Source organism: Carassius carassius, chromosome 24, assembly GCF_963082965.1.
Source record: "Carassius carassius chromosome 24, fCarCar2.1, whole genome shotgun sequence".
In the NCBI taxonomy this organism is placed as follows: Eukaryota; Metazoa; Chordata; class Actinopteri; order Cypriniformes; family Cyprinidae; genus Carassius; species Carassius carassius.
Window position 1 is genome coordinate 6,751,958 of NC_081778.1, and position 27,873 is coordinate 6,779,830.

Below are 27,873 nucleotides of genomic sequence, written 5' to 3' on the forward strand. Positions count from 1 at the left end.
TCGAACGAATCGTTCGGTTTGTAATGCGTACCGAACCAAAAGTCTCGTACCAAATGGTTCAATGCGAATATGTGTATCGTTACAACCCTAATGATTATGTGATTTATTTGTGGTAATTCATACTGGTGTTTTGTTTGTTATATTGTACAAATATGTGATTTCTATTGCAATTAGGGTTAAATCATATATCTATGTTTGATATATGTTATTAAATAAAAAATGTTTGTGTTAATGTGGATATCATCGAATAACACGTGTGTTTTTAGAGATATAATTTTTTGGTAAATGATGACGTCAACTGGATGGTTTAATAAGTAGGTGGAGAAATTAAACTTTGTAACACACTGAAGAAAGCATAGAGCCGATACGTTTGTGGTTCCCATGTGGTGATGAAGGTAAAACGAAATGTACTAGCAGATTTTAAGAGCGTGTTGTAAACAGCAGTGTGGGACTGAGTGTCATCTTCAGTTTTAAGCAGCAATGATTGAGATCCAACCACATTTGGAAGACGTAACCAAAATACGCAGTTGTCAAAGAATGTGTCAAATGGATGTTGTGGGATCTGAGTGTATGTCACATTCCAAATTTTTTGATAACATTTTCACTATGATTGTTTCATCAGAATCTGCCAGTGTTCATGTACACCAAGTTTAGTTATATTTGGATGGTGCAATCAAAAGATATAGGGCCACACCCAAAAAACTAGATCTATTATCTGGCCTATACCTGCTAAATGAAAGAAAAAAAAAACAATACAACATGACTAAAATGAAGGATATTTTTTTAGACAAGGATAATATTTAGATTTACACTTGTATAGGGCTTAAAGCAAGAATTCCAAAGAAGCGCCCTGTGACCAATTTGCACAAACATTGGTACACATGTAATGGGATAAATATTATAGTTGAGGGTTCTTTAAATTAATCCTGCTGTAATGTGATCGCGCTTCCTGTTGGCTGCGCTGCTGGCTGAGATCGAATGATCTGCAGCAGAGCTAGAGAGAACAGCTGTGGATGGAGCGGTGTTGTATCTTAACATGACTCACTATTCTCTCCTTTCCTCTGCTCTGTGTGCAGGAAATTAAATTATAATAACATCCACAATCTGAGTGTGTGTGTGCTGTTGAAGAGTGGGGAAAACCGGGTCAGATTAGCCAAAGGTCACACACACACTCACACAAGTTTTCACGTGATGTATCAATGTATAAATTTTCGTAACAGTAGGTCATTCGGATTTGACATCAGTGGCCAGCCACTGAATTTTGATTGAATACTGGTGGCCAGGTTTCAATGGAAACATTAGGAGGCGTGGCCTAGTTTTCTAACACATGTATACGAAGGCTTTATGTAAATATCTTGATCATTTTAACAGTAGCCCACATAAAAAGTTATTTACACTGAACCTGTAGATCCTCCTTTATCACATTTAAAGCATATTTAGATGCTTTACCCTATACATATAAGCATTATTATACTTTTTTATACTATTGCCGTCTAAAGATATTGTTCACTGTTAGTGTGTAATGCATTCACAAATGTTAACAAATGCAATCTTTTGTGGAAACAGTTACAAAGTAATACGATACAGAAGTGTATGTGTTCAGTGCAGTTCAGAACCTCTCTTTGGGCTGGCCCAGTCCATGCTTTCCCAGCAGATGAGTGTTGAGATGTTTCTTCATCACAAATGCCCATCTGTAACATATGGATATGAAAAATGTATGGACATAAATAAAAATCAGGACACAAATAATTACATTTTTTTGTAAACCATTATTTATTAATATTTTTTATTATAGATGTGTGTCTGTGTGCTGTTTTAATGATCTGTCTTCTAATCCAAGTATCTCAGTGTTACTTGTGCCGTCTGTCTGTGAGATTATAGTTTGAGAGATTTTTTTTTAATTTTTTTTTTATTAATTTACTTAATACCCACACTGCTACAGTGAACGCATGCTGGTGAGAATTTTCCTGCATTATAAGCATCGAGCTTGCAGGAAAGAGTAAACCACAATAACCACGCAGTAACCACAATCCCACTATGAAATTCGGGCCCTGTCATCCTTTCAACACATTCAGCTTCAATATGAGTGTAGTTAAAGTAAAAAAGAAGCAACCACTGACAAGTTTTTACTTTTTGAGCATAAAAAATAAAAGAAAAAAGCTTTGTCTGAAATAACCATCTTTAGAGCTTACAAAGCAAAAAGAAAGACAAGGCCAGTAGGGGGCAGTCATGTTCCATTCATACTCATGTCGAGAACTGGAACTGATGACTTGCTTGTAAGCGGCTTTGTGAATCTCTCTCAGAAGAGTATTGCAACAAGCAGCAGAGCACATTAAACACAGACAAGCCTTAGTCAAGTAATATGTGTGTTCATTGCTCTGTTATTAGAAGTATTTTTACATGTTTGACAATTGCATTTGATCACTGATTATTCAAGGCACATTTTGGTAGTCATTAGATTTATTATATGAAAACACGTTGCATTTATTATATAATTGGTATCTAAAACACAATTCATAAATGGGTTGTAAAGTACTAAAGACCATGTAAAGGAAATGTACTATGAAACAATGACTTTGTAAGACAGTGGTCATGAAAGACAATAAAATGTCAATAATCTAAAATGAAAAATCCAATTATTCTCCTAAAATAGCTTAATTTGACAAGTGGGTGTTTTGATGTGAAGACAAATGACTAGGCACAGGGCCATCTTAAGTGTTTCCGGGGCCCTAGGAAAGACATAATAATTATTAAACTGTTACAAACATTACAACTGCACTCAAAAAAAAAAATTAAAAATAAAAGATGCAAAAATCTGTAAAAAAAAAAAAAAAAAAAAATATATATATATATATATATATATATATATATATATATATATATATATATATTAGCATGCACAAGTTCCCATATAAAAATTAAAATAACAGTAATGATTACATAAAATACCTATTCGAGATCAGATATTTTGTCTGATAATGTCCAGCATAATTGCCCACATTTTTGCATTGATTTTTTACTTTTTTTTTTATTCTTTGCCCAGATTATTCTTGAGAAATAGTGACAAGCCTTTGGAAACAGAGGCGCTGTTTCTGCAATCCAGACATCCTTGAAACACAAAAGCATCTCAAATAGCTTCTAAGAAAACATTTTGTACATTTCCCACATCTGCTGATAATATGGTACATCTGAATTGATGCAGATAACAATCCTTTTTTTTTGTTTCTCTTACTGTTTGCTGCTTCTGTGTATTCTGTTGCTGTATTTATGTCACTTGATGCTTGAAGTTATGCGTCAATGTTTTGTCATTTTCTAGCTTTTCTAGTTATCACTTATAAATAGCTTTCCTTGGGTAAGTTGCATGTCAATAACAAATATTTGATCAAAATGCATCTTTTAGTCTTAATTATTGCATTTTTTGTTTGTTTGTTTAACATACACGCATGCCATCTTTATTTAAAATATTTACAGCGTGTATAAAATGTGAAATGTAAAATAATGAAATGTTAGCTGTGCATCTTTTAAGCACATAAAACCGTAAAAACACTCCTTTTACTGGCTTGAATATGTACACTGCCAATTCTGCAGTTACAACTTTATATCTCACATATGTGAACTTGTCTTTAGTATTATTACTTTATCTTGTATTTCTCCTAGTCTTTTTAATTCCTGGGAGCAATAAAGTACCGGTTTACAAAGCAATTAAAATAATAATATGCTGTATTACACTCATTTTATCATGTGTAAATGGATTTTTATACACAAACTAAATGTCTGCATCCATTATTGTTTTTCATATTTTATTGTGGATATTTTGTTTTCTCTGAACAAACGTGCAGTTAACAAATTATCAGACTTTCAAATAATTCAAGTTATTCTGTTTAATATACAATACAACAATCCATAAGCCTAGGCATATTTAAATAACGATTTGAGACAAACCATTTCCAAGCTGAAGTGGCCAAGAGCAGTCTAATCTGGTCTAGCTACTGACAAATTGATTTAAATGCTAAGAAGCGTGCCTGCAGGGAGCAGTGCTCATGCGTGACGAATTGGGTGCTACTACGCGGAAAAACATGCAGTCTTAAAGGCCACATTTGTATGGGCAATTTTGAGTCCCCAATTCACCTAACCTGCATGTTTTTGGATTGTGGGGAAAACAGGAATACCTGGAGGAAACCCACACCAATACATGGAGAACAAGCACACAGGACTACACAGAAATGCCTCATGACTCAATTTTGCTTCTAAAGCAATGTTTTTAGGAGACTTATTTTTTTGCACAATGATACAAGAGGAATAGCAGGTAATAGTAATAGCAATAGTAAAACAGAAATAAAAACAAATGGACTTGTGACATGGTTCCTGAAATAATCAGGCCTTCACTTTAAGCTTTACTTTCATGACAAGTTTTTTTTTTTGCTTTCTTTTTCTGCATAAAGAGCTATGAAAAGAGTGACTGTTTCACCTCAAGCAGTAAGATACAATGTGCAGAAGTGAAACGCTTAGTTGTTGTCTACACTGGAACTACTCACTGTAGCAAAAAGCAGAATGAAATAATTTAGCCTTTTGCGAAGTGCATTTAGTATTTACAAAATATAGATTACTGGGAATCCATACATCTACAAGTCATTTACGATCTTACAGCATCCAAAATGCTATGACACTGCTAGAGGAGGAGTAGAGTGAGAAGTGTGTGGTTCCCACAGTGAAGTTTAGTCATAGAAATCTCTTCTATAGGGATGTATGACTGCTAAAATTGTGGGGGAGCTGTGTTTTATCAATGCTGTAATGAAATCATACACCACTGTGATTGAACACAAAAACTTGAAAAAGAATATACCACCCTCTCCTCATTCCCTCATTATTTATATATATATATATATATATATATATATATATATATATATATATATATATATATATATATATATATATATATATATATATATATATATATATATATATATATATATAAAATCAAATACAGCAATTACTGTCATTAAACTGTCTATGTTGCTAATGCATATCCTTAGTCTGTGTCCAGTGAGGATTACATATTGATCAGGAATATTATTATTCTCACTTAGAACGTGATTTATGCAACAGCATGAATCAGAAAGGATTAAACATGATCCAGGCAATCTTTGCTGTCATAAAACTCCAATTTAAATTCTGATGCTTGCGTGGAAAAAAAGGTTTAAGCATAAAAAGGCATTTGTTTTTTTAAATTAAGGGATTATTTGAAATAATTAGGGATGATTAAAAGTGCCCTCATGTAAAGTCTGATTGATTGTGCTCCACCAAATATAAACAGCCAGAAACAAAGGTGAAAACAGCACTTAGATAGTAAAGGTTTTTTTTCATTTGCTCAAAATATTAGTAGGATTTTTAACAAAAGGCCATTTATTAACCTGATTTTAATCCATTGATTGTTATATTTAGTTTAAAAGGGTGTACCTCTTTTAAGACTTCAGTGTATATGCCTCTGCTATGAATGGGAAATAAATTTGCATATGAAATAAATATTACATGTGGAACTCTTACTACGTTTGTACCATTACAGCTGAAAATATTACACCGTATACGATCACTGTCATGTCTGCTGAGTGCACAAATGCAAGGATCTCGCCACTGCAACCTGACTTCGGCACTCTCATGAATGCTTTCATCATAGCCAACACAGTGCAAACACAATGCAAGCAAGATATTCATTGTACACAATTCATTGTGATGTAACAAAAGATAATTGAACCTATTACAATCAATAATGCGGTCTACACTACACTGGAAGTGGCACGTCATTCTATTTCTGAAGTACGCCAAGCATTAGTGCTACTTCTGATAAGCAGGATAAATGGATTTCCAACAATCTCTTTGATGCATTCAATGTAGACAGCCCTTAGAATGGTCATGCCTGGTGCAGCCCCAGTGTAACACTTACTGCTGTCGGCTCAATAATATTCTTCTGTAATAGTTTGTTTGCAAGACCTGCATCGAATTGCAGCTGGTTTACCAAAATAGTTAATAACACTGATAATATTGTTATTATATTGAAGTTAATAATAATGATTATATTGTCACAGTGGCACCTGTCAAAGGGTAGCATATATTAGGCAGCACATTAACAGTAAGTATTTGAATTTCATGGGTTGGAAGCAGTTAAAATATCAGAGTAATTCTGACAAGGACCAAATAATGATGACTAGAAGACTGGGTCAGAGGATCTCCAAAATGACAAGTCTTGTGCAGTTTAAATTTTTACAGCGATTTTTGATTTAGTCTTAGTCTTTATCTTGAGACGAAAATGCTTAATAGTCTTAGTCACATTTTAGTCATATGAGTCTTATATAGTTTTAGTTGTTGAAAAGTCATTGTATTTTTGTCAACTTTTAGTCATTTCTTTTAGTCAAACTGCAGTTACCAATCTTTACTTTGGTAGTTATTTTCTATGTACTCTATGATAAATTTGAATCAAGGATTGAATTTGGAAAAACTTGAATAAATGATGACAATTTTCATTTTTGGGTGAACTATCCCTTAAATAGAAGTGAAAAGGGAGCAACTTAAAAAAAAATTATAGTTGTCTATGTATATTTAATAATTTATAATTAAAAAAAAAAAAAGCAGAATAAGATAATACGACAAATACGAAAGAGATACAAATTAAACTCATTGTTTCAGATACATTAGGTTTACTTAAAATACTTATTTAATATTTGATTGCAATTCAATGATGGGGACGCACATTTTAAGGACAAGACAGTAGCCTATGCAATGTATTTTGAATGTCCGGTAGTCCTCAAATAACATTATAGTCCCATCTTGTCTTGTTAACAAAGACGCGGCATATATTTTGTCACAGTTTTAGTCATCAGATATTAGTTTTAGCTCATCGACGTCTCGTCTTCGTCACATATTCGAAAAACTAATATTTTTCATCTTCGTTACCTAAATTAACAATGGTCTTGTGGGGTGATCCCATTATACGCTGTTAATAAAGGGGTCTAGACTAATATTTGAGAGCAGTGGCACCAGCGTCACTAATGGCCACACTTTTCCACTTCATGGTATGGTAAGGCACGGCACGGTTCACTTTTGGGGGGTTTTTCCACTGTGTACAATACCTGGTACCTGGTAATTTTTTCAGTACCACCTCGGCTGAGGTTCCAAGCTATCTATACCATTACCAAAATGTGACGTGTAAACTAGAGGTCGACCGATTTTAGACCACTACTCGAGTTGAAAATCCAATATTGGTCGACCTCTAGTGTAAACCCTGCTGATTACAGATTTGCTGGAGAAAAAACAAGACACTAGTGTCACGGATGATACAGGAGGCAGACAAGGTGGTAAGTCTATTAGCTTTATTAGCAGAATGCTCCGAACCAGATGGAGAATATGTGAGCAAACAGGATGATAAGAACCAATGTAGACTTAACTGAAGAGTCTCTGATCACAGGAAGTGGGTGAGGGATCACAGAAGGAGGACTGAAGACAGAGGAAGACTGGCCGATCTTTGGGAGATGACTGACGGGTTGCGGATCCTCAGGTGAGTGTAGAAATAGAGTCTGTATGCCATGAAATGACGAGACCAGACGAAGACTGAGGGGTGAGAGTGGGTATATAAAGTTGAGCAGTGATGAGGGATAGCAGATGACGGTGATGAGGATGAAGAGATGCAGGTGATGATAATTAATATTCGGGGGATAACGAGCTAGTGGGAGGAGGGAGTGATGATGAGGACGGTGTTGATGGTGGAATCCTGACAGTACCCCCCCTCCCGAGGCGGCTCTTGACGCTTGAGAAGAGGGGTGTTGACGGCGGCGAGGTCTACCATGACCCCTGGGGGCAGGATGATCAGGATGGTCTGCATGAAACTGGGTGACTACCCATGAGTGCTCCTCGGGGCCATAATCCTCCCAGTCTACTAGATATTCCAGCCGGGGACCTCGTCACCGTGAATCCATGATGGTGCGGACATGGTAGATAGGCTGTATGTATCGAGGACTCAGCTTACGGCAAGGCAGGCAAATGTCTCGGGTTGAGAGCCACACCTTCTGACCAGGTTGATACTGGGGAGGGTCTGTCCGTCGACGATCGGCTTGGGTCTTGTGCCTTCGCACTGCCTGTTGGAGGTGCACGTGAGCTGAGTCATATACCCTCTCGCTCTGATGGAACCAAGAGTCAACAGCTGGAACCTCCGAGGGCTCACCAGACCAAGGGAAGAGAGGAGGTTGAAAACCCAGGATACACTGGAATGGGGTGAGCCCGGTGGTGGATTGCCTGAGAGAATTCTGGGCGTATTTAGCCTAGGGGAGGTAGTGGCTCCAGCTGTCCTGGTACTGGTGGCAATACGATCTGAGGGATCGTCCTATCTCCTGGATATTTCGCTCAGTCTGGCCATTCGTCTGAGGGTGATATCCTGAGGAGAGACTAACAGTAACCCCAAGTAGTCGGAAGAAGGCTTGCCAAACTCGAACTGTAGACCTCTATCAGATACTATATCTTCGGGAATTCCGAAATTTCTGAAGACATGGTGGAACAAGGCTTCAGCGGTCTCTAAGGCGGTAGGGAGTCCAGGTAATGGGATCAGTTTGCAAGCCTTCGAGAACCGATCCACTGCTACTAGGATACAGGTGAAGTTATTAGACTTTGGAAGGTCAGTCATGAAGTCCACTCCAAGATGAGACCACGGACGATGGGGTATAGGAAGTGGTATAAGTGTACCCTCCGGGTGTTTTCTGGGAGTATTAGTGATGGCGCAGACTGAGCATCCTCGAACGAACCGGGAAACATCTTGGGAGATAGACGGCCACCAGTACCGTTGTTTGAGGAGTGAGAGGGTACGCCTGCTACCTGGATGTCCAGAGCCCGGAGCGGTATGAGCAGAGTCCAGAAGGGCGGTGCGAAATTGTTGAGGTACAAAGATGAGCCCCTCTGGACCTCCCGGCGGAGCGGGATGGAGACGGTTTTCCTGGGATATCTGTTCGTCTAAGTCCCAGAGGATCGGACAGACGAACATGGCTGGAGGGAGAAAGGGTTCAGGGAGGCGCTCCTCAGACGAGGGATGATGGAGGCGAGAGAGAGCATCCGCTTTACCATTCTTACTGCCAGGTCTGTAGGAAACAATGAAATCAAAACTAGTTAAGAAGAGAGCACAATGGGCCTGACGAGGATTGAGCCTCTTAGCTTCTTTGAGCTATTCCAGATTACGATGATTGGTAATGACTTGAAATTGGTGATTGGCTCCCTCCAGCCAATGCCTCCACTCTTCCAAGGCAAGCTTGATTGCAAGCAGTTCCCGATTCCCGATGTCATAGTTCTGCTCCGCCGGGGACAGCTTCTTGGAGAAGAAGGCACATGGATGGAGTCTGGAAGGTTCACCCTGCTGCTGGGAGAGGACCGCTCCCACCCCAGTAGAAGATGCGTCGACCTCGACGACAAATGGCAGATTTGGATTAGGATGGACAAGGATGGGAGCGGTTAAGAAGGTGTCCTTCAGTTGTTGGAAGGCTTGGATGGCTTTGGAGGAGAAGGACAGAGACTTGGGCTGGCCTTTCAAGGAAGAGGTCAGAGGAGCACTGATAATACTGTAGTTATTGATGAATCTTCTGTAAAAGTTGGCAAATCCGAGGAATCTTTGAAGCTCTTTCACAGTAGTTGGCTGCGGCAAGTTCCGGATGGTATCCACCTTCCTCTGGTCCATTTGCACTCCATGCTGATCGATGATATAGCCCAGGAACTGCACCGAAGTGGTGTGAAATTCACACTTCTCCAATTTCAAGTATAAATGATGGGCTCTCAATTTCTTCAGGACCAGAGTGACATGGCGTCTGTGTTCAGGAAGTGACGATGAGTAGATGAGGATATCATCCAAGTAAACCACGACAAATCTATTGAGATACTCTCTGAACACTTCGTTCATATAGCCTTGAAAGACTGCAGGGGCATTGGATAATTCGAAAGGCATTACCCTGTACTCATAGTGACCGGAGCGTGTGACGAAAGCAGTCTTCCACTCGTCACCCCCACGAATACGGATCAAGTTGTATGCGCTGCGCAGATCCAACTTGGAGAATATACGGGCCCCACGTAGTTGTTCTAGGGCTGCTGGGACCAGAGGAAGGGGATAAGTAAATTTGACTGTTTGGGAGTTGAGATGGCGGTAATCAATACACGGCCTCAAGCCTCCGTCCTTCTTGGCCACGAAGAAGAAGCTGGAAGCGGCAGGTGAAGTAGATGGATGGATGAACTGTTGCTGAAGGGCTTCTTCCACAAACTCCTTCATGGCCTTCTGTTCCGGGATGGACAGAGGGTAGATACGGCCTTTAGGTAGAGTGGCTCCAGGTAGCAGGTCGATGGCACAGTCCCATGGCCGATGAGGTGGTGACTTGGTCGTCAACTGCTTGCTGAACACATCCTGGAACGCTCTGTACTCAGCAGGAATCTCTACCTGATGCTGGACTTCTGGACTCTCAACGGAAGTCGAACAGACTGGAAGCTTGGGTTTTTGCACTGAAGACGAAGAAGAGGGAGAAAATAGGGCTCTCGGGTTCCTCTTGACTAGAGCTAGACAGGTATGAGTACAGTTTTCTCCCCAACGAAGGACCTCCCCGGATTTCCAGTCAATGGTGGGTTGATGTTGGACCAACCAGGGGCGTCCCAGGATGAGCTCAGCAGTAGACTCCTCCAGCACTAAGAATGAGATGTCCTCTGCGTGTAAACCGCCAATGCGGAGCGTTAATGTGGGAGAAACATGACTGATTCCACCTCGACCCAGCGGCTTTCCTTGAATGGTGTGGATTCTGAGTTCTTGATAACTGCGGTGCTTGCAGACGTTCAGTTTTTGGAGGAGCTGGGTTGAAATGAAGTTCCCCGCTGAACCAGAGTCGAGGAGGGCTTGCGCTGAGACACAGACATGAGAGGTTAACAGATGAACCATGGTACGGTTTAAGGATTCAACTTTAGGAGGGATCTGAATGGAGCTTACCGCTGAACGTTGAGGTCGAACAGGGCAGGAGCCAATGAGATGATTGTCGCCCCCGCAGTACAGACAAAGGTGGAGCTGGATGCGACGCTGACGCTCAGAAGGAGTGAGATGGGTGGAGTCCACTTGCATGGGTTCAGGTGCTGGAGGAGAAGCAGTGGGAGCCGGGGACGGAGGACTGACAGCGGTAAATGGATTGTCACAGGCAGATAAGCGTTGAGATACTCGAATGGTTTTTTGAACAAGGTTCTCAATTCCCATGGAGTCATCATAAACTACCAGCAGCTGACGGATGTTTGGATTCAGGCCATGGCGGAAAGCAGTAATCAGGGCAGATACGTTCCAACCACAGGATGCCGCCAGGGTGCAAAACTGGAGAGCATACGTGCTGACAGAAGAACTTCCTTGACAGAGATTGTAAAGCTGATCATGAACTGAGAGATCTGAAACTGCTTGGCCGAAGACTTCCTTGAAATGAGAAATGAAACCTGACAGGGACTTTAACACTTGAGAATTTGAATTCCAGAGAGACTGTGCCCATTGGAGGGCTTTGCCAGATAGTAGAGAGATAATAAAGGCCACTCGGGCAGAATCATCGGTAAACTGATGCGCTTGCATTTGGAAATATAATGAAACCTGAAGCAGAAAACCGCTGCAATCCTCCGCCTCACCACTGAATGGCGCTGGTCGGGCCATGGGACTCGCAGAGGCAGCTGGCGAAGCAGCGGGTGTTTGCGGAAGTTGGTGTTGGCGTGCAGAGTGAAGGATTGCTTCGGGGATGGTGGGTGGGTTGTCCGGTACAGATGAAAGGATTGACTGGCGCACTGCTTGAACTAGCTCAGCAAACGGGTCTTGAAACTGATTCCCCACAGGCTCCGTAGGATTCTGCATCTTCGGTCTGGTCTTCTGTCACGGATGATACAGGAGGCAGACAAGGTGGTAAGTCTATTAGCTTTATTAGCAGAATGCTCCGAACCAGATGGAGAATATGTGAGCGAACAGGATGATAAGAACCAATGTAGACTTAACTGAAGAGTCTCTGATCACAGGAAGTGGGTGAGGGATCGCAGAAGGAGGACTGAAGACAGAGGAAGACTGGTCGATCTTTGGGAGATGACTGACGGGTCGCGGATCCTCAGGTGAGTGTAGAAATGGAGTCTGTATGCCATGAAATGACGAGACCAGACGAAGACTGAGGGGTGAGAGTGGGTATATAAGGGTGAGCAGTGATGAGGGATAGCAGATGACGGTGATGAGGATGAAGAGATGCAGGTAATGATAATTAATATTAGGGGGATAACGAGCTAGTGGGAGGAGGGAGTGATGATGAGGATGGTGTTGATGGTGGAATCCTGACAACTAGACCCGCTAGATTAAATCAGCACAGCCATGCAACTTTTTTTTGAATGAACATAACGGTTTCAAAACTAGCTTTTTTTTTACCATAAAATAATGGTCGTTTCGTGGTCTGTTGTGAAAGTACAGATGTTCCTTTAGTGAGTAATGACTTCACTTCATTACTTGAGCTAGCTCTTATTGCATTATAAATTTTTTTATGTCTGCTACGATCTAAAAACTCTGGCTATTTAATAAAAATACCTAGAATATGGAATATCTGGAACAATCTACCTAGCGTTGTTCGGGAGGCAGACACACTCTGTCAGTTTAAATCTATATTAAATACCCACCTCTTTAACCTGATATACACATAACACACAATCAAAAACAAAAGAATGGCATCTACGCTATTATTATTCAATTTTTTTCTTATTCTGAGGTCACCGTAGTCACCCAGAACCTTTCCGTTCCCAGGCCAGATGGTCACTGCAGTCACCTGGATCCAGACCGTATCCAGTCCATATGGTGGATCAGCACCTAGAGATGACCTCTACAGCCCTGTCAGCAAAGACCATGTCAACTAAATGAACTAGGGATGTCCCGATACCACTTTTTCCACTTTCAATATGGATACCGAAGCTTTGGCTATTTGTCGATTCCGATATCAATCCGATATTTTTATTTTATTCTCATACTAATAATGATTATATATATATATATATATATATATACACATATATATATATATAATAAAAAAAACAGAACAAAGATACACATTACAAATACACATAATACACAAATAAAAATAAACAGTGTTTTGCAGGTACAATAGTATTTAGCAGTAGCATTAAAAAAAATTGAATGAACAAGTAAAAATAAACATTATTATTTACAAATTACAATTGTACCTAGACAGTATGGCTATGATTTTACTAATACAGTTGTCTGTTTGATTTTATAGCCTCAAGTATTCAGAAATGACACACAAGAAAATTTTACTTCAGTAAAACCAAGGATTAGTTTTTGTAAGGGTTGTGATGTCCACGTTTTTGTTGAAGAAATTATAGAGGCTAGCATTTCTATCACGAAAAGGTGGCCAAAAAATGAAAGATTAAGTAGATATTTAAATTGAATTAAATAAATGGAACATTTAAACTCTAAAAGGATATTAAGGCAGATGCAACATTAAAACACATTATTAACTTAATGTTATCAGAACTAAAAAAAGATTATAAAAGTACCTAAAAGTGATGCACAGGCATCATCCTGGGCTTTTTTCTTTTCCTTATCTCATATAAAACGAAAGTTTTTTTTTTTTTTTTTTTTTTTTGAGCAACTGGGATAGTGCCGCCCTGGGAGTTGGTGCCCTACTGCGTACTCTGTGTGGGAGCGGCGATACTGGACATAGACATAAATCCACGATCAAAAATATTCATATTGCACACCCAGTGGCGTAGCGGACAGGCCCGCAGGGCCAAAATTAAACCAAAAAATTGACTCTAATAAATAATTAAATCGTTTTTATAATGTGAATGTATAGGACTTTTATTTTGGTAGTAATTGCAGCCTACCGTGTTTGGCGATTATGACCATATCTGTTGTCCTTGTTATCCAATCACGATTAAGAATTTCCACAACTGTTTAAAGAGTGAAGCTTATGAGCGCAAAATGAGTAAAATAAAATGTCAGCGGAGCTCAAAAACGCACTAACCAACACCGAAAAGAGCAATTCAATGCAAAACTACCGAAAATTTCATCCATATTTCTTCCAAATCAGCGGGAAGGAGCTGCGAGAGCGAGCACGGGTAACGTTACTCAGGAGTTTGCTAGCAGTGTCATCACGGACATTACTGCTTCTAACGTGGGCGCGGCTGTGGTGAATAATACGCCAGAAATGGACTCAGATGCTAAAAGCGGATCTCACGGTCCAGACGATGACTGTCACAGCACTGAAAATATTACAGAGGAGGCGACAGCAAAAAGTACACGGTATCCAACAGACAGAGCGAACTTTCCCGTTGATTTAACCGATGCCAGTGTGAAGAGGGCCATACTTAACATGGGACCATGTAAACCAGAAGAACCCTATCCCCGAGACAAAAATGGCAGATGTAATTCGAAAGATTATTTAAAACGTTCTAAAATGGGAACGGTTCCTCAGAAATGGTTGTGTTACTCGCCAAACATTGACCGCGCCTACTGTGAGCCATGCTGGCTTTTTGCTGACAGGAGATGTCCATCACACCATCCGTCATGGACTGTGGGAATTAATGACTGGCAGGGTCTTTCAAAGAAAATAAAAAAACACGAATCTTCACATGCTCATATAGCAGCCTGCGTGACATATGATATGTGGAAAAACGACCTTACCATTGATGCGCAACTTGACAGCGAATACAAGAGTCAGGTTAATTTTTGGACTCAAGTGCTTACAAGAATTACTGACGTTACTCTGACTTTAGCCTCATGTAATCTGGCATTCAGAGGGCATAATGAAAAACTGAATGAACCAAACAATGGGAACTTTTTGTCAGTAATTGAATTGTTAGCTCGGTATGATACAGTGCTCCGAGAGTTGTTGGATAAAAAAAGTCACGTCAATTATTTAAGCCCAGCAATTCAGAATGAACTGATTGCGTTGTTATCCAAAAGGGTGCACGGCGAAATTGTGTCTGAAATAAAAGACGCAGAATTCTATTCGATCATAATGGACACTACTCAGGATATCAGCAAAGTTGATCAACGCTGTCAAATTTTCAGATACGTTAAAGTTCGAAAAGATGAAAATGATAATCCACTCGGCATTGATGTCACAGAGTTTTCTCGGATTTCAGAATATCACCGATCAAACTGCAGAGGGTCTCCAACAAAAAATCCTTGATCTTATCCAAAGTAAGGGTCTGTCACTTAAAAAATGCAGAGGCCAAGGATATGACGGAGGTAGTGTCATGAGTGGAATTTATTCTGGTGTGCAGAGACGGATCCTAAACATGGAGCCCAATGCTGTGTATATACATTGCGCAGCGCATAATTTGAATTTGGTGTTAAACGACGCGTGTCAGCATATCACGGCTATCAAGGAGTTCTATGATGTGGTCCAGAGACTTTATGTTTTCTTCAGCCAAAGCATCAAAAGGTGGGAAATGTTGGAAAATCAGCTTTCAAAGCCAACACTGAAAAGACTTTGTCCCACGCGATGGACATCCAGGGCCGATGCTATCCACGCACTACATTTTCGTTATGCTGTCATCTTAAAGGCATTAACCAAAATAGCTCTACAGTCAAAAAAGCAGAGGAACGTACAGAGGCGTCCGGACTTATCAAATCGATAAAACATTTGAATTCGTAATGATGCTTGTATTTCAGGAGAGAGTTTTGGAAAATGTCAAAGTAGTTTCACAAGTATTGCAGAAGAAAGACGTGGAACTTCTTCAAGCAGCTACCTTACTGGAAAATACCTGCAACAACTTATCACTGCTAAGAGACCAGTTTGACAACATAAAAAGCACCGCACAAGGCCTTGCTGCATCCTGGGGCATCAGCTGTCATTTCACGCAAAAACGAGCACGTATTGTGAAGCGCCACTTTGATGAAATCGCTGAGGACGAGCGTCTCACAGACCCCGAGAAAATGTTCAAAGTTGGTGTTTTTTACGCGTGCATTGACAACGTTTCAAAGGCTTGAATACAATAGCGAAACGGTTCCGCTTCTTACGTCCAAGTGAACTCGTACATGCAACTGATGATGAGTTGCTTGCTTGTGCCGAAACATTTGCAGTGACTTACAACGATGGTATTTCCTCCAAATTTCCATCACAGTTGCTTTCGTTTCGAAGTGCCCTACGTTCTGAGATAAAAAAAAACTTGAAATGGGTTCAATTAAAGATCTGGCAGAGCTGCTGATTCTGAAGCATACATCTATTCTACCAAGTGTCACAGATGTGGCTACAGCTCTGAAGCTTTTTTTAACCGTCCCCGTCACAGTGGCAAGTGGCGAGAGATCTTTTTCTAAACTAAAACTAATAAAAACCTGCATGAGAAGCACAATGAGCCAGGACAGACTTTCTGAACTTGCGATACTCAGCATTGAAAGCCAGCACGCGCGTCAGATGGACATAACAGACATTGGCAAGGACTTTGCACAAAAAAATGCTAGGAGAAAGGGGCGCTTTGGAGGATTTTAAAAGGTAATATATATTACCTTTATTGAATGTTAAATGTCATGAATCTTTGTTGTATACTGCAGATAGAAAAAATATTTTGACGTCATGTGCTCCCTTGCATTTTAACAAGTTAATGTAATTGCCGTTTTATTGTTGGTGTTTCTTTTATTCTTTTTTTTTTTTGTGAAAAGTTCTTAATAAATAAATACAAAATAATTACATACTATTAAATTCCACAGTACTAATTCACGATTTTGAATGAAAAGGTGAATCCCCCATCTAATTATGCGGTGAGGGGCCCCGCCTCCACTCTTGCGGGTGGGCCAACGCAGTTTACGCTACGCCACTGTGCACACCCCTTCCCGCCGAAGAAATCACAGATCGGGCCGCAAGTGCACTTTAACTCTCATACTCATGCGACTATAATTGGCTACTACAGTTATCACATGTCAGGCTGCGCGCTTAACTGGATGTCACAGCAAGGGAAATGCTACTATTCAAGCATTTAGGTGATGGTTTGAGCTAGATTTTCCCATGGTTTGTGTTGGATGGGTATCGGATCATATTTTTTTCTCCCCTCCGATCTAGCGTTCTGGGCCATAATCTGAACAATACCAATGTTGTGGATCGGATCGGGACATCCCTAAAATGAACCCTAGAGACAAAACCCCTGTGGAGACCACGTCTGCCATCAGCACAAGACCACATGAATCAGATGAGTCAGATGAGATGAACAGAAGACAATAACTTTTATTTTACAGGTAAACAACTATTTTACTAGTTGCCCAACATACATTACCATAAATTCAACACAAAGTTTGAAATCAAACTTCCTTGCACTGTGCAGGCTATTGCCCAACAAAATTTCCCCAAAGCACCATCGTCCATCTAAGTTGTACTCAATTTTTTTTTCTTGTATGCGTCTTCCTAACAATATAAATGTTTCAGAACAAAATTGGCTAAATTTCATAACTAAAAAGGCACACAATGTATAAACCCAGCATAGGGACAACATTCAGAAATAACATTCATCTGACGTAGTTGTACTTAAAAAAAAATAATGTGATGCTTTTTTGGACTCACCCACAGATGTGACACTTGTACTCTCTCATGCCTAGATGTCTCTTAACGTGGTTGCGGGCATCACCGAGCTGAGCAGTAGCAAAGTTACAGATCTTGCACATGAACGGTTTAGATCCTTTAGAGAAAAAAACAAATAAACAACAAACACAGCAATTAAAAATAAATAATAAAAGACATTGCATTTTCTCCATTACATTGTCATGAGGGTGAGTAAATGATTTTAATTTCAGAATTTACATTTTTAAGAGAAATACAGTATCACTTTAAGAAAAGACCTGCAAAATTGTGAGAAGGGATGAATACACATATCAGGAATAGTTCACCCAAAAATCCAAATTATGTCATTAATAACTCACCCTCATGTCGTTCCAAACCAGGAAGACCTCCATTTATCTTCGGAACACAGTTTAAGATATTTTAGATTTAGTCCGAGAGCTCTCAGTCCCTCCATTGAAAACCTATGCACGGGATACTGTAAATGTCCAGAAAGGTAAGAAAAACATCATCAAAGTAGTCCATGTGACATCAGAGGGTCAGTTAGAATTTTTTTAAGCATCGAAAATACATTTTGGTCCAAAAATAGCAAAAACTATGACTTTATTCAGCATTGTCTTTTCTTCCGTGTCTGTTGTGAGAGAGTTCAAAAAGCAGTTTGTGATATCCAGTTCGCTAACGAATCATTCGATGTAACCGGATCTTTTTGAACCAGTTCACCAAATCGAACTGAATCGTTTTAAACTGTTCGCGTCTCCAATACGCATTAATCCACAAATGACTTAAAAGACTTAAGAACTGAAGATGAACACCGAGCCAAGCCAGATAACGAACAACAGATTGACTCGTTCACGAGTCAAGAACCGGTTCTTGACTCGAGAACGAGTCAGTCTGTTGTTCGTTCAATTTTCTCTTCACATCAGTTCAGTCAGTGTACTGTTTGAGTAAATTAATTACTCCGGGATATTGGTTTGTTTGAACTCAGATTGAGTGTCAGCCACATTAAAAAAGTTGGAGACGCGAACCGTTCAAACTGAACTGGTTCAAAAAGATCCGGTTACATCGAATGATTCGTTCGCGAACTGCATAAGACAAACTGCTTTGTTTTGAACTCTCTCACAACATACACGGAAGAGAAGACAATGCTGAATTAAGTCGTAGTTTTTGCTATTTTTGGACCAAAATGTATTTTCGATGCTTCAAAAAATTCTAACTGACCCTCTGATTTCACATGGACTACTTTGATGATGTTTTTCTTACCTTTCTGGACATGGACAGTATACCGTACACACAGTTTCAATGGAGGGACTGAGAGCTCTCGGACTAAATCTAAAATATCTTGAACTGTGTTCCGAAGATAAATGGAGGTCTTACTGGTTTGGAATGACGTGAGTGTGAGTTATTAATGACATAATTTAGATTTTTGGGTGAACTATCCCTTTAAGAGACATTTTATACAATAGAGATTTATAATTTTTAATATGTAATTTATTATTAATTATAACATTTCTAGCATTATGTTTATACCTTTAGTAAAGATAAAACATTTGTTATTATCTAATGTCTGAATCAGAGATTAAAAAATAAAAGCTTTGCAAAGCTTTTATGGTTCATTCGGAGGAAAAGTTTTCATAATGGTTCAAGAGTTCTGAGGTCTGCTTAAGCTTAGTGGTTAGAACTAAAAAAATACTGCTTTATTTCTTAAAATAAATAAATACAATTATTTTTAAATAAGTAAATTATTTGTGTATGTTTAATTTATTAGTCTGCAGCAAAAGTATGGCACTCTTTACAGACTGTAGGTGCATCTAAAAAATCTAGAAAATCATGGAAAAGGTCTTTATTTTTGTAATTTAATAAACGAAAAAATTATTTTATTCTTGATTCATTGCACAAAAACTGATATATATAAAAAAAGTTTTAATTCTGATGGTCACGACTTAAATTAACAATTTCAAAACCTCAAAAAATTTGAATATTCCATTTTGAGCTTGATTAGTTTGATTCATTTTGAGTATAAATACTGGGTACCTCTTGTGCTAGTTTAGAACACGCAACCTCAATTATGGGAAAGACTACTGATTTAAAAGTTGTCCAGAAGACATCCATCAACACCCTCCTCAAGGAGGGTAAGCCACAGAAGGTCATTGGTGAAAGGGCTGGCTGTTCACAGAGTGCTGTATCAAAATATATTCATAGAAAGTTGACTGGAAGGAAAAAGTTTGGTAGGAAAAGGTGCACAAACAACAGGGATGACCACAGCCTTGGGAAGATTGTCAGGAAAAGCCGATTCAAGAACTTGGGAGAGCTTCACAAGGAGTGGACTGAAGCCAGAGTCAGTTGCTTTAAGACTCATCACACTCAGACGTCTTCAGGAAAAGAGCTACCAAGCCACTTCTGAAACAGAAACAACATCAGAAGTATCTTACCTGGGCTAAGGAGAAAAAGAACTGGACTGTTGTTCAGTGGTCCAGTAGTCTTTTCAGAGGAAAGTAAATTTAGCATTTCATTTAGAAATCAAGTTCTGGAGTCTGGAGGAAGACTGGAGAGGCACAAAATACAGTTTCTGAAGTCATAGATGATTTGGGTGACGTGACGTCTGCTGGTGCTGGTCCATTGTGTTTCATCAAGTCCAAACTCAATGCAACCATCTACCAGGAGATTATGGAGCAATTTATGCTTCCATCTGCTGACAAGTTTTATGGAGATCCTGATGTCAATTTGCAGGAGGAATTTAGCACCTGCCCACAGTACCAAAACCACTTCCAAGTGGTTTGATGACCATGATATTACTGTGCTTGATTGGCCAGCCAATTCACCTGACCTGAACCTCACAGAGAATCTCACAGAGAATCTAAGGGGTATTGTGAAGAGGAAGATAAGTAACATCTGACAAACACCACAGAGGAGCTGAAGACCGCTATCAAAGCAACCTGGGCTTCAATAACACCTCAGCAGTGCCACAGGCTGATCGCCTCCATGCCGCACCACACTGAAGCAGTAATTTGTGCAAAAGGATCCCCAACCAAGTATTGAGTGCATAATTAAACCTGCTTTGGAGATCTTGAACATTTCTGTTTTGTAAATCTTTTTTTGATTGATCTTTGAGAAAATATTCACAACTTTGAGATACTAAATTGATAATTTTCCTAAGGTGTATTTTCATAACCATTGAAATATTTCAGTTTGTGTGCAATGAATCTACAATATAAGAGTTTGCTTTTTTAAATTAAGCTACCAAAAAAAAAAAAAAACTTTTCCATGATATTCTAATTTTTTGAGACGCACCTGTAGAGCTTAATAGCTTTCAGCATTGGAAATGCCTCCAGTTAATGGAAGCCCTAATTATTTTTTGCTGAGCTTCAGAGACATTCAAGACCCTATATTTTACTCATCCATTTGAAAAAAAAAATATCTTAATTTAATTAATAGTGGTGCGTGGAATCTGCGATATTTCTTCTACTTGTCAGTACAGTTTATAATTTAGACAGCCTGTCTAACGGTTTGTAATTATTGATCTCCTCCATAGTGCTTTAAAAATACGGCATCATGTGTAAATACATATCATCCATTCTGTGCCATCCTGCCTTTGGAGCAAACTATATGTGTGCTGCAGTGGTTCATGTGACACTGATGCGAAACTACACTTAATTTGGCCCAAAGGAACGCATATGTACATTGAATTAATCATTCACTATCTGTTACATAGTGCATTTTGTGTCATTAAAAACATTAAATGCATGACCAAGTGACCAACTTTACATTTTGAATGCATATATCTTCATTCTTGAACATTTTCAGAAATTTTAAATTTTTATGTAATAGGGACTTTAACACCAAGAAAGGAGGATCGAAGGTCCCGTCCATACTGCAAAGGTTTGAGAGTGAGAACAATGCATATACAGTAATAAATTATTACCTTGTGCAAAGTGTGTGTAAAGAAAACAAGAATCAAATCAAATTGGTTTCTATGTTCTTTAAGTTGATGCTTCTAAACAGCATGCTTTCTCTGGACAATAATGTACGTGTTAGCATTAGACCACAGGGTTAATGGGAGCATCCTCAAATTAGTTCAGTTCAGTACAGACTACGCTGATATAATCAGTTCAGCTTGGTGAATTGCAAAAATGCACTTTTCACTCGTAACTGTGTGTACAAATCAGGATTAATCTCACAGACGAGTAACAACAAATTTATTTACATGTAGCAACAAGTGTGTACATGGCCTAGGAGTAGGGCTGCACGATTCTGGATAAACTGAGAATCACGATTTTTTTTGGTCTCATATAGAGATCACGATTCTCCTACGATTATTTTTTTATTATTATTACTATTATCATTATCACAAGTATATAAATTAATACATTTATTTTTCAAGGATTCTTTAAATTGATCAAGTGTGACAAAGACATTTTTTAACAAAATATTTATATTTTATATAAATTTTGTTCTTCTGAACTTTCTATCAAAGAAACCTGAAAAAAACTACTCATCTGCTTTCAACATAATAATAATAATAATAAAAATAAATGTATTTTGAACAGCAAATCAGAATATTAAAATAATTTCTGAAGATCATGCGACACTGAAGACTGGAGTAATGATGCTGAAAATACAGCTGTGCATCACAGAAATAAATTACATTTTAAAATGCATTCAAGTAGAAAGCAGTTATTTTGAATTGTAAAAATATTTCAAAACTTTACTGTTTTTGCTGTACTTTGGATCAAATAAATGCAGGTTTGGTGAGCAGAAGGGACTTTAAAAAATATTACACATCTTATGGTTCAAAAACTTTTGACTGGTAGTGTATATATATTATATTTGAAACCCCAGTTTTCATTATATTAGAATGATGAAAAGGTTGTTTAAATCACTGATTCAACGACTCACTCATAAACCTAATTCCCTTGTTTCATTACTGGATGAATCAGTGTTTTTGAACGATTCTCTTGAATGAAAAATTTAATTAATTAACAAATAAATTGAAGTCCCTTGTCGCCACCTAGTGGTGAAACAATGCAATCGACACAAACGTTATTTGAAGCGCAGTACTTTCAAAAGGGGATTTGTTATATTTTGATCGCTGCCATATAGACAATGTTTATATCTGAACTATAAACTTTATCCCAGTATTTTTGTGATAATATAAATGACTGAAAGACAGAAATATTACTGTGTAGTTGAAAAGACCGTTTGTGAAGATGTTTCTTAACCAAACATAGTAAGAGCTCTCTCTGTGTCAGCGGCAGTGCGAGCACGGATCTGAATGATCCGGAAAGACTTTTTTCAAAGGTTAAACAGACTCGGGGAATCGTTGTCATTTAGAAATGAGATCGAGAGGGTGTCTGAATCGAGATCGCAATCTTTTAACGATTAATCGTGCAGCTCTACCTAGGAGTTTCCCAAGCAAGTAATTACCAATATTAATTAAATGTAATATGCTGCTAATAGTAAGGATGTGATGAGATCTCGCGAGATCTGGTGTGTTTCGCGATATCTGATTGGTCTCGTGAGAATGTGCCAATATCCTTGCAAAACAATTTGCAGTTTACATTAGAGCTGCTCAATTAATAATTTAAAGATTGCGATATCGATTCAAATACCCACGCAATTTTATTCCTGAATGACGATTCAGCTATATCTATCACGAGTGTCAGTGGAGCATGATAAGCACGTTTTGTCTCTGCCTATGTTAATGAATAATTTATGCTGCTGCAGAACCAGTAAGAGCAACACAGTTTTTTTTTTTAAACCACACATATTTTCTGTGTTACATACATTTAATTTAGATAACACAAGTACTTGGGATAAAAGTTTATAGTTTGGGTATAAACACTTATCCTCTATAGTAGCAATTAAAATGAAAGCATCTTAACACTTGTACGTATTGTAACGCTTCTACTCCTCCGCCAGGAGGCGGCGACAACTGGCCGTTTAAAAAAAGTAATTGTGGATTTTTTTTTCATTAGTTTTTTTTCAAATGAATAGATTTTTTTAAGACTTAAGCAATGAACATTTTGTCAGAACCACTATTATTTAACAATATTTTTTTCTTCAGAATCACGAGAGAACTATGATCTCCAATTTATATTTAAAAAAAACATGATTCTCAACTTATCTAAAATGTGCAGCTCTAGTTGTTTATTGCGTTTTATAATTCTTTAAAATAGAAGTTCAATTTCACAAAGCACAAGTTGATTTCAAAATGCAGCCAAATTTTTTGCGCTTTGAGTTTTTCAGTTGAATAAAAGACCATTTTTCCCTATATATTTAATCGGGGATTTCTTTTAAAATAATGTCTAAAAATTTCATCTCATCACGTTCTTGTGAACCCAGTCTCATGTCTCATCTCGTCTCATGGGATAAGTGTCTCTTCATACCCATAGCTTCTAATAAATATTTTGATGGTTAAAGATCCACAAACAGAACATTGTAAACTGTAATTCTAAAGAGGTTTTATGCAAATATGTAATGGTAAAGACAGAGGAAGACATACCTGTGTGTGTGCGAATGTGAGCCAGGAAAGCCATGGAGTTGCTGCTCTTGCATACTTTGCCGCAGTACTTGCACACATTGCCCTGGTTTTCCTGCCGTTCTCGGTTTATCTGCTCGGTGTCCTCCAGAACATATTTGTTCACTTCTCTAAGCAGTTCCTCATGTTTCTCTTTGATGTGCACAAACAGTTCCTGCTCAGTTTGGCAGGGCTCACTGCATCGGACACATTTAAAGCTGGCGCCTCCTTCTGGAAGATCTTCAGTGCTTCCATGCTCATTTCGCATATGTGCTGCACTGCTTAAGTGCTGCTGTAGGTTACTCTCTGTGTAGAAGGACTTTCCACAGAGCAAGCAATGGAAATGCTTCTCCTTTGATGGATGCTTCATGGAGATATGAACATTAAGTCCACTTAAGCCATCTGCCAAAAACCCACAGTCCTCACAGCGGATTCGTGGAATTGGTTTGATAGTCTTTGTCTCAGGTCCAACCAGTGTTTTAGGCTTTTTGATGCTCTGCTGGTTTAATCCACCTGTAGTTTGTTCTTCTTCATGTGATGCCTGCTTGCGCTCTGCTAATGTTTTTAAGGGATAGATGCAAGCATCAAACTGTATCGCTCTAAGGGGTTTCTCACTAGAGGGACTTTCATCTCCCATATCAGTCATTTCATCTTCATCAAACACATTTTCTTCATCCATATCCTCTAGCATTACATCTTTCACCATCGTCAGTGACTGGACCATGTCAGACACATTTGATTCAGCTGGATTAGTTGAGGATTCTTCATTGTCTTTGGAAGTATTCTTCTCAGCAGATTGTTTTGCTCCATCTTCATTTGCACAATTCTCTTCACCGATCTTTGCTGAATTGTCTTCATCTTTAGTTCTGGCACTTGAAGATGTCAAACTAGAACTGTCATGGACCACTTCTGATCCCGCGATTGTCTCTGGGTCTTCAAATGTGGACTTGACGGTCATAGCAGCCTCAACATTATTAATTCTTTGATTCTGTTTTTTCAGGTAACTCTCATGTTTCTGCTTGTGTTTTTCTGTTGCCATGTGTCTAAACATCTCTCTGCGGGTTACAGTGTAGTAGCTGCATGCTAAACAAACAAACTCAAAGTCTTTTGTGTGCTTACGTCGCACATGGAGAGCAAGAGATGGGGTTGAGTGAGCAACAAAGTCACACTGAGTGCAGGTATTACTCCGGTCATACTTGCTTTTCTTACACGGTACACTGGAGCTATTTTTTTCCACTTCATCAATAGGTGTCTCAATCAATGATACTTTGTCACCCATTTCTGCATCATTTTTCTTTCCTTGACTTGGCTGCTCATCTAGCAGAACTACTCCACTGCCTTCACTTCCAGCTGCTTGCATTCTGTTAATGTGTTTTTTAGTTTCACAGTGGCGGTCCATGTCCCCCTTGGTCACACAGTAATAGCTACACAGCTTACAAACGAAGCTGTATAACCGACTGTGCCTGCGTCGTATATGGACGTTGAGGTTGGTGGCATTGGAAGCAACTAGTCCACAATGACTACAAACAGTCACGTCAGATGTCTTTGGTCTACCTCGCTTCCGTTTGTGAGGAGAACCTTTCCTTACAGTTTCAGCTTGCTCTGGTAGTACATTTTCTGTTTCCTGAATCTCCCCAGCTTCTTTAGAGCTCTGCTCAGGGATGTCACTCTCATTTATTTCTCTGTCCTCCATTTGATCTGACAGAATCACAAGGATTTTTTCAACACAGTCTTTAAATAAAGGGCTAATGTTTTTCTCCTTGGCCACCTGTTGGTGGACTTCTTCTGAAAGATGAACCTCCATGCCCTCTATGGTGGTGGTGTAATAATGACAGGCCCTGCAGTGGAAACGATGCTCCACTGGATGGTGCATTTTAATGTGCTGTGCTAACATTACAGAGTTGTTAGCTGTAAAGTTGCACCTATCACATTGATGTTGTGCCTTGCCTTCAGTCGGATGTGTCAACACTGTTGTCGATGGTGGGAAAACTAATTCTTTAGGTGTCATCTCGGTCTTTAATGAATCCAGATTCTCCAACATCTTTCGGTTGTGCTCATTGCTCATGCACTGCTTCTCCTGATCACACTTCATAACGCAAGAATAGCTACAGAAATCGCATACTTTATTTTGTTTTTTATTATGTTGCCTCTTAATATGCGTGTCTGGGCTGTGTCCATCTATGACTTTATGTACACAACAGGAACATGCATGTAGACTATTAGGCTTTGAATGCCTTATACTTTTATGATTCTCAGCATGTCCATCAATGCCACCATTTTGATTGCTTTTCACTTTACTTTCCACATGAAAACTGCAGCTGGCTTGCATATCATCTCCATCTTTAAATGTCTTATTTGGGTCTTCACCATCCTGACATCTACATGAAGTGGGCTCAACTATTTCCAGCAACATCTGAGTGGGACTGGTTCTTCCATCCTCAGAAGTATCAACAAAATTCTCAGATATTACAGCCTCATCTACAAGGAGTTGATGTGTATGTTCAGTCTCTGTTTGAACCATGCAGGTATCTGATTGCTTGTCTTCCTCTGATATAGAAGTACTCTCCAGTTGGAAATCTGAAAGATGTGTTCGGTTTTCACTTTCTTGTAATTGTGGTGTCTTCTGCAACGGATTTAACCCTGGTGCAATAATGGTGTCAGAGACGGTGTCATTTTGTAAGCCTCCTTTATGAGAGTGTTTTCTTGTTGAGTGAATTTTCAGTGCAGTCTGAGTTTTTGCAACAAAATTGCAAAATGAACAAACCAACGCATCAGTTGTTTCTGACGAGCCACGTTCTTTACACTGTATGGTTCTGGGATGTTCTTCTACTGTAGCTGTCCCCGCATGCTCACTTTCTTCTACAATATTCATACATCCTGAATCGTCAGATGCTTTAAAACTTTCAGGTGCAGATGAAACATCTTCTGTACCAGTATCATTGGCCTTTTTCTTAGGTTGACACTTTGAAATCTCCTTTCCAGACCTTAATTTCTGCTTTGGATTGTCCATGTTGCTGTCAGTTCACAAGATATATCTACTAAGTTTCATTTAAAGGATCCATAGAAGACTTTTCTGTGAAAAAAAAAATAAACACCATAAAATTAATAAAGTAGTGGTCTGTTGGATTCATTTACACTCTGTTTTTGGATTTATTTGTCTTTTTACACTCTTTCTAGGGCAGTGATTCGCAACCAGGAGGCCAGGGCCCACTAGGGGGCTTCAAGACTACTAATAAGTTAAAATATAATACACAACTAGCTTTAAATTAGCATAATGTGCAACAACCTTCTGCCACTTTTGGTTTGGGTCTTGTTCTGGAGTTTATGCTGGATTTAGTACGTTAATCACACGGTTTACACATATGACCATTTTTCAGTTGTTATTAAATATTGCATTAAATATGCTTTTATTGAGATTATACTGTCTGGGAATAATCATTATTATACGGTCCTATTTAATAAACACTAGTTTAAATAGACCGTCTATCTTTACTATAGGCTTTTGGAAAGAAAGCTTACATTGCTCCAACTGTAATCGCATATATATGTGATCATTGTATTGGCCAGTTGTTGAAAAACTGTAGATTAAACAAATTTGCTACAGACATATCCCAAGGCGGAGATGTTCTAGTGTTGTTAGTGGACATTCACCATTATGTGAAGCTGAACTCCCATATGAAATAATTGAAACCGCTCGCTCCACGCTGGTGAACATGCACAGTTACAGTGAAAGCTACAGATACGTTTTTTTTCTTGCCTCATTTTTGTACTTTGGATTTATTCAAATTCTCT

At 38.9% G+C, this 27,873-nt stretch overlaps 1 protein-coding gene across 1 annotated transcript in view; it reads right to left on the minus strand.

Moving 5' to 3' along the window:
• znf407 (zinc finger protein 407) overlaps nt 1-26,658 on the minus strand; it is a 39,804-nt gene extending 13,146 nt beyond the window's left edge. The window contains exons 1-3 of the mRNA XM_059507395.1: nt 24,067-26,658; nt 17,574-17,688; nt 1,617-1,691 (exon numbers count right to left, since the gene is read on the minus strand). Of these exons, the coding sequence (XP_059363378.1) occupies nt 1,617-1,691; nt 17,574-17,688; nt 24,067-26,602 (2,726 nt within the window). The 5' untranslated portion in view covers nt 26,603-26,658. The remainder of the gene's footprint in view (nt 1-1,616; nt 1,692-17,573; nt 17,689-24,066) is intronic.
• Nucleotides 26,659-27,873: the final 1,215 nt, after the last annotated feature.